General features: G+C 35.8%; 1 protein-coding gene across 1 annotated transcript; it reads left to right on the top strand.

Moving 5' to 3' along the window:
* Positions 1–1921: 1921 nt before the first annotated feature.
* Positions 1922–7555, top strand: si:ch211-150o23.3 (uncharacterized). Its single transcript, XM_067414070.1, has 8 exons — positions 1922–2493; positions 2626–2661; positions 3383–3700; positions 3778–4089; positions 4165–4479; positions 4611–4760; positions 4835–4890; positions 5849–7555. The coding sequence occupies exons 1-7, from the start codon at positions 2460–2462 to the stop codon at positions 4870–4872; spliced, it is 1203 nt and encodes a 400-aa protein (XP_067270171.1). The 5' UTR covers positions 1922–2459; the 3' UTR covers positions 4873–4890; positions 5849–7555.

The raw sequence follows: 7555 nt of genomic DNA, 5'->3' as shown, positions 1-7555 counted from the left end.
ACTCACACACTCACACTCTCTCTCTCTCTCTCTCTCTCTCTCTCTCTCTCTCTCTCTCTCTCTCTCTCTCTCTCTCTCTCTCTCTCTCTCTCTCTCTCTCTCTCTCTCTCTCGGTAGAGTCTGAATGCTTATCCAATTAAACAGAAGTAGGTCGGTGAGAGAAGAAACGGTTGTGCTCTGAATGATGCACGTGAATGGGCTGAAAACTACTCCTGAACTCTCGAGAAAGCTAATATATAATTTTGCTATGTTCGGCAATTTGGCTATAAATAATAGAATAAACATGTTCATTTTAAAGTCCCATAATTTGATTAGGGACTTGGGGATTTCATTAAAAAAAAAGTGCAAACAAGTAAATAATAAACAAGCTTATCTGAGCCGTTGAACTCGTGTTTTAAAAGTGTCTAAAGTACAAACTTAATTATCATGACAATTAATGTGATTTATCGTCCTACAAACTCTGAAGTCTTGTTTGACTCCCACCTTGAGGTTGAAATTGGTTAAGACAACCTAAGGAAGTGGAAACAGTTCTGCTGCTTAATATTTTCTTATAACCTGTGATAATTTTTTATAATACTTTGATGAATAAAAAGTAATATATATATATATATATATATATATATATATATATATATATATATATATATATATATATATATATATATAAAAAAAATTTAATTTAATTTTTTTTTTTTAAATAAATCAATATTTTTATTCAGCAAGGATGTGTTCAATTGATAAAAATTCATAAAGGAGATTTATATTATTTGAAAATATGTTTTTATTTTGAATAAATGCAGTTCTTTTGAACCACTATCAAATATATTATGCAGAACACGCATAATAAATCAGAATATTAGAATCATTTCTGAAGGATCATGTGACACTGAAGACTCTGGAGTAACGATCCTGAAAATTCAGCTTTGCATCACAGAAATAAATGATCATTTAAAGTTTATAAATTGAAAAACAAATATTTTAAATTGTATTGGATGGATGGATGGATGGATTGTGTTGTAATGCTAATTTTATCCACTTGCTGTCGCCACAAGCTCCTTCACAAATGCTTCCATGTACAGTATGTCAGATAAAAAATTCACCACCGTTTTATAAATTATGGTCCTGATGGTCCGGCTAAATGGTGATATTTTAACTGTCCAGAAAATAAATATTATAACACTTAAATATGAACAGAAAAAAGACTAAATATGGTTGAAAAACAACATTGCATAAAGAGAATATTGTACACTATTTTTTTTTAAATGCTACACTGAGCAAGTTGTGGATACATAAAATGATATAGGCTACTGTCAGGCCTGTCAGAAAGAGAAAGAAAGAAAGAAAGAAAGAAAGAAAGAAAGAAAGAAAGAAAGAAAGAAAGAAAGAAAGAAAGAAAGAAAGAAAGAAGAAAGAAAGAAAGAAAGAAAGAAAGAACAGTAGCTCCCATCGTCTTAATTAAATACCATTACTGATGGGACGTCTGAATCGTTTCAGCGAATCGGTTCATATGAACGGTTCATTTAAAAGAATCCGTAAAAAGACGATTCAGTGATTCTTGTGAATCCGACGCATACGTCATCACGTAGTTCTGACATCCTTGCGTTGTTATATCAAAATATATATAAAAGGTTCCAATAATTTTTTGTTTATTACGTCGATTAATACGGCTAATGTAACTGAATGAGTCATTTAGAAACTAATTTGTATTTACATTAACTTTAATTTACATATCAGGTCTGAAAGGTCTTGCTATATAAATTATGGATGTAATTTAATAATTCAATTATTTACACACACACTCACACACAACTCCGTTTCATGTGTGTATATTGATGGAAAGTAACGATCAAAACCTTCGCTTCACTGCAAGGGCTCTGAGTTGTTTCTGTAGATTCAGTGTGTTTCGGACAAAAGATCCGATTCAAAAAAGCAATTAATTCACGAATCGGACGGCGCCAGTCTACTCTGCATTATGACGCTCTTCGTGGGAATACCGTACGCGCGAAGAACACCAACTCACGAAGCGTTACTGAGCGCAGATTTACGCGGTTATTCCTTGTAATACATTACTGTTTCTTTAGTATCTCGCTCTACGAATAACTCTTTACTTTCGGGCAACGCTAGCATATTAGCCGTCCAGTCCTACAGGTAGCTTCTGTGTCTCTGAATTGCTGTGTGCTATTTGCTATTGTCGAGTAACGTTCCTTTGTTTTGAACCCCTGGTTATTATGGATAATGTAACGTTAACTGTATCAATCGCATGGGTGTGAACAGAAACAGTTTAGGCATTCAGAAGTGCTAGTTAGCCAGCTAACGTTAGCTGAGTTAGACTGAAGTGCTATGCATCAACTTGCTCCTGATACTCACACCAGAACCGTCAGCTTTTGGGTTGCTGACATTGACAGAGATATTTAGTTTGTAAATGAGCCCTGGCAGTTTCGTTACATGGGAAATCTAAAATGTCGAGGATTCTCCTGGGCCTGATAATGCTTGGTTAGTAAAATAAAATATTTTGTTTTTAAAATAAATAATAAATAAAGGAAACCTGAACAGTAAAACATTCTGCATACAGATTTATAAAATGAATATGTCAATATTATAACATACTTTTGTGTTCTTTAACAGGGTTCAATATTGCTGTTGAAGATGTCCATGCCTTTGGTGAGTTATTGGCTTTATGATGTTGTACAGAAGGGATATTCAAACTATATTAACTGCCAAATATGATGATCCCCTTCATGAAACATAAAAGCAGATATTTATTTTCATGTATAGAAAAAAACAACATTTTTTGCTATTTAGTCTTTGTGCAAAAGCCGAAACAGTTAATTAAAATGACATGGAAAATAATAACTTCATATTAAGTTAACAGCCTATAGTTATTCTAAAAGAAGCTTTAGGATATTTGGAGGAAAAAATCAATTTATTTTCAATTTAGTATTTTTTTTTCCTCACATTTTCTGTGAATGTTAGTTTGAAAGCCACTGACCAGTAGTCTTAAAATATGGATTCAATTCATAGATTCAATTCAATTCATTCATATTAATAGATACATTCATACTATTGTATCTATTAATATATTGAATTCAAATGTGTTTATTTTTTATTTTGGTTTGTTTTAATCATGTTTTTGTAATTTTTCACTATCGTATTAAACATTTTTTTTAAACTAGTTTTCATTATTATTTAAGTTTTTGAAATTTTTGTATTTAAGTTTAAGTAATTTTAGTAAATTTATTAATTTCATTTAGATGCCAAGCCAACTTAAGTTCTTTCATCTAATATTTGTATTTTATTCAATTAATACAGCTTTATTTCAGTTATCAGAAACGATTAAGAATGTTTTTAATTCCAGTTAACAATAAGAACTCATTATTTCCAGATGACCCGATCACCAGACTTGTGAATGACAAAACGAATGAACAATGTTCGGGCAGAGTGGAGGTGCGCCACGGGCATCAGTGGGGCACCGTGTGCCAGTACGGTTGGGATCTGGAGGATGCTGCAGTGGTTTGCAGAGAGCTCAACTGTGGCTTTGTGTTGGACATCCCAAGTGGAGCTCGTTTCGGACGGGCCGGCGGAGAGGTGCTGTGGAGGAATGTCAAATGCTCGGGTGACGAGTTTGCCCTGGATCTCTGTGAACGTACTCTCAATGCTGATTTGTGTACACACAGTGATGATGCTGGAGTGGAGTGTACAGGTGCAAAATTGTTTGAAAGACTTATTATATTGAGCCTGTGTTAGTTCGTATTTGTTCATATTTCTATCTCTAACTAGGAAAACTTCCAGTACCCACCTTGTCAATTCAGTCACGCTTCTATGCCTATTCGACCGGAGAGGCCGTTCACTTCAAATGCACTGCCCAATACACGCAGTCCGTCCTTGACTTCCATCTGTACAAAAGAGGTGTGGACACACCACTAGTGACCCAGCGAGCTGATCCCAGACAAACAACGGTGGATCTGACCCTGTCAGACCTGGAAATCCCCCACCAGGGCAGCTACAGCTGTCTGTACAGGATACACAGCAAACTGGGAAACTCTCCCTCAGGGAATTCTCCACACAGCAACTTCATCAACATCACAGTCTGTAAGTCGCATCTGCTGCTAGAGTTGTTATTTGGGAGCTTAAACTCTGAGACTAACTTTTATTTTGTCTTCGCAGTGGAGATTCACACTCCCCAAATCTGGTACAACACATCTCCCGAGGCCCGGCCAGGTTGGGTCACCCGGGGCCACAGTTTTAATGTCACCTGTTCCACTCAGCATCAGTATCCAGGAGGCTCCTTTCAGCTGCGGCTCATCAGGCCCAACGGGACCGTCCGGCACTCTCTGCCAGCCCTCACTCCCTCTGTAACCTTCACCTTCTCCAATGCCCAGTCCAATAATGAGGGCTACTACTGCTGTCTCTACAAGGTCCAGACTGGAGAGCGCACATTTATCTCGAGGGAGAGTCAGCCTTTACCCATCTCTATTCGAGGTGAGTGGATTTTGGAATGCACTTGGATTGACAGTAAAGGAAAAATCTGCAGCTACTTCCATTTCATTATGACCTTTAGGACATGTATGCATATCGTCTTAATTTGGTTTGCTGTTCTATTAAAATCTCAGAAGTTGATCCAGTAATGAGCCCGGTGGTCATTAGTTTGCTGGTATCCGGTCTGACGTTTGTGGTGGCGACATGCGCCATTCTGATTGTTGCCAAAGTGTACTGCAAGAGAGTGAGGAAACCCACTGAACTGGAGCGAGAGAGCAGGACCTGTGAGTAACTGTGATTTCAAAGAATAATTAATCATTTGTGTTTCTTTTACTGAATAGTTATATTTTTATTACAGGTGTTGACAACACATACATTGCTTTGACAATCAAGTAATGGGAGTTTAAAATGAAGGTAATGTGATTTGTTGTTGTTGCTTTTGTATGCAAAAAAAACTTTTTTTTGTCCTAATCAAGCATAATGTGTCCGGCTATCACCAGACCAAGTTCAGTCTTTTAAACATTGGTCTGGGGAGTTGTAGTTTCTACTGCACAAGAGGTGTGATCAACGGCATAGTTCAAATGACTGTATGCAATTGGGTAGTCCTTCAACCAATCTGACCAACAAAGTATCGCTTCTATATCCATCATTGTGTTAAACCCATAGCACGCCAAGTGGATAAGCCAGTTTGTGATTGATGCCTGCAAATTTGTAAGAAAAGCAGTACAGAAATACGTACAGGTTTCCAGCCTGAGCTGCAGGGCAAAATCAAATCACCGGCAAATCGGGATTGGTTTACCCAATCTAGCATAACAGAGCAAGGCAAGGAATAATACATCTAAGTTTTTGTGCCAACAAAAAACTTCTGCATGATCATGATTCATTTAAATACTCTCCTCCTATAAATGTTGCTTCTGAAAGGGAAACTCCTACAAATGCATATACATTAAGGTCAGCCTGAAAAATAACTCTGTTCTGACCTTTTCAGTGTTTTTTCCTTTTTTCACTACATGTCCTCTATAGTAAATCCTGCCAGTAGTTTTTTAATGCCAAAATAGGGTTTTTCGCTGGCGCAAGCTGTTTGTACTTTTTGCTCTTTCCATCGCCTAACTTGTACGTCTACATTCCATCTCCGTTATTACGAATCCCCCGCAAACACACAACAAATACACAGCTCTGATCACAGCGTCCACCACTCTACATTTGTTGATGTTGTTGAACGGCGATAAAAACGCTCCGTGGTTTGGAATCATATATTAATCCAACAGGGGAACAATCAAACCCAGGTGTGAACCACGCACTCAAACCAAGTTTATTAGCCTAATTTCAATTTACTGATTTTTCTGTCTTTTTTTTTTTTTTTCGCAACCAGGGGCTTCTCTAAACTGGTCACTTGGCCCATCTGAGGTTGGTGTGTCGGTGGCATTTCCAAACCAAAGGGAAGATCCAAGTTTCAAGAACCACCATTTCTTACTTTCTGCCATTCTGTCAGTTACAGAGAAACACGTCAGTTGTCATTGGTTGGAGTTGTTTTATTTCGTTGTTACTGGAGAGTAAATAAGTAAATGCTGAGATCACTAGACTTGAAAAGGTGATATTACAACACAAGCTGTTGCACTAACAAGGTTTAAAGGGGCTTTTTAGTTGTTAGAGATACTTTGACTCGTCCTGAGGTCTTCCCATATTGCAGGTAAAGACTGTAAAACTGTGAAATGTGTTGGGGATTTTTTTTTTTTTTTTTACTTCCGTTTCTTTGTATTCTCTGAGGGGCTTTATAATTTAATGTATTTATTTTTTTGTTTTTTCTACTACAGTTGTTTTTAAAGTTCTTATGTTTAATGTTGGGTGAATCACAGGTGGGAACAGGGACAGACAGCCTAAGACTAACCTCTATCGCATTAGGTCACTACATGAATGTGAAAGTATTATTTCACTGTATTTTTGCCTGGTTTGTTCATGTTCTCTTTGAAATGAAAGTGAGCTTTCTGAATTCATTCTCTAGCTCTGATGTAACGTTTCAGCAGAAAAATGAACAAATCGTCAGACAAATTTCTAACATTATAGCATGATATAATGTCTGTATTTACAAATATTATGGAACAATAATTAATAATGGTAGTACATGTTTTAGTGTGGATTATAGGCATACAGTTGACATTAATCAGCACTACTAATATCTAGCAAAGCCACAAAAAAACAAGTTATAAACACTACAATGGTATATACACTCCATTTGTAACCAGAAAAAAACTAAATGTCACAGGTAGAGGCTGACGGATTTGAAACGAACAACTTTAGTTTAAAACATTTGTGTTTTGTACCCTTTAAAAACAATAGTATAGCAAAATAAAACAGTTTTTTTTAAAGTGTGACAAAAAACTACAGTCACTTTCCTGTTACATTCATGTATTGCAGTGTGGAGAACTAATGGTTCTTTTGTCATAGTTTTTGGTTCATGTAATAAAATTTGTACTTTTATTTTGCCATTAAAAACAAACAACAACAAAAAAACACTTTTGACATGCATGTAGTTTTTACTGTAAAAAAAAAAAAACTTTAATATTTTCATATGCCTCTAAAATGTTCCTTTTAATAAAACCTTTTTCAAATACCAGAACATCCGAAATCATTGATCATTAATAATGTGGCTCCATGGTATTCAATTACATACAAATGCAAGTGTGGTACTTCCAGACAAATATTGCAATGGATAAAGAGCTTGTTGCTTTTGTAAAACAATAAACACACTAAATCCAGTAACTAATCTGTAAAAGATGTAATTCGTACAAAAAGGCCATAAAGTTTTCTGGTAGCAGTCAAGTAGTAATATACCAAAATGTCAAAAGCCCCAAGAAATGACTAAAAATACAGTACTGTAAATGCATTCCATCTTGACCGAGTAACAAAAAACATTTTAAAAATAATTCTTCAACAGGTGCATCCTGTAACACCCACTTCCTTCATATTCTCAATTGAGTAATAGTATTGGGCTATTACTTTGAGAAAACATCACACAAAATAACCAACCAAATTTATGAAGTTAAAATCACACCTACCTACTGTGTTGAATAATCAGTTT

The sequence above is a fragment of the Pseudorasbora parva genome, chromosome 13 (assembly GCF_024679245.1).
Source record: "Pseudorasbora parva isolate DD20220531a chromosome 13, ASM2467924v1, whole genome shotgun sequence".
Taxonomy (NCBI): Eukaryota; Metazoa; Chordata; class Actinopteri; order Cypriniformes; family Gobionidae; genus Pseudorasbora; species Pseudorasbora parva.
The sequence above is the reverse complement of the archived record's forward strand: the minus strand, read 5'-3'. Positions and strand labels throughout refer to the sequence as shown.

What these genes read in the sequence shown, in the direction of transcription:
- si:ch211-150o23.3 (XM_067414070.1), top strand. Translation starts at nt 2,460, where the DNA reads ATGTCGAGGATTCTCCTGGGCCTGATAATGCTTG. An exon ending in TGCTGGAGTGGAGTGTACAG is followed by an intron (nt 3,701 to 3,777) that starts GTGCAAAATTGT and finishes ATCTCTAACTAG; the next exon opens with GAAAACTTCCAGTACCCACC. An exon ending in TTTACCCATCTCTATTCGAG is followed by an intron (nt 4,480 to 4,610) that starts GTGAGTGGATTT and finishes TTAAAATCTCAG; the next exon opens with AAGTTGATCCAGTAATGAGC.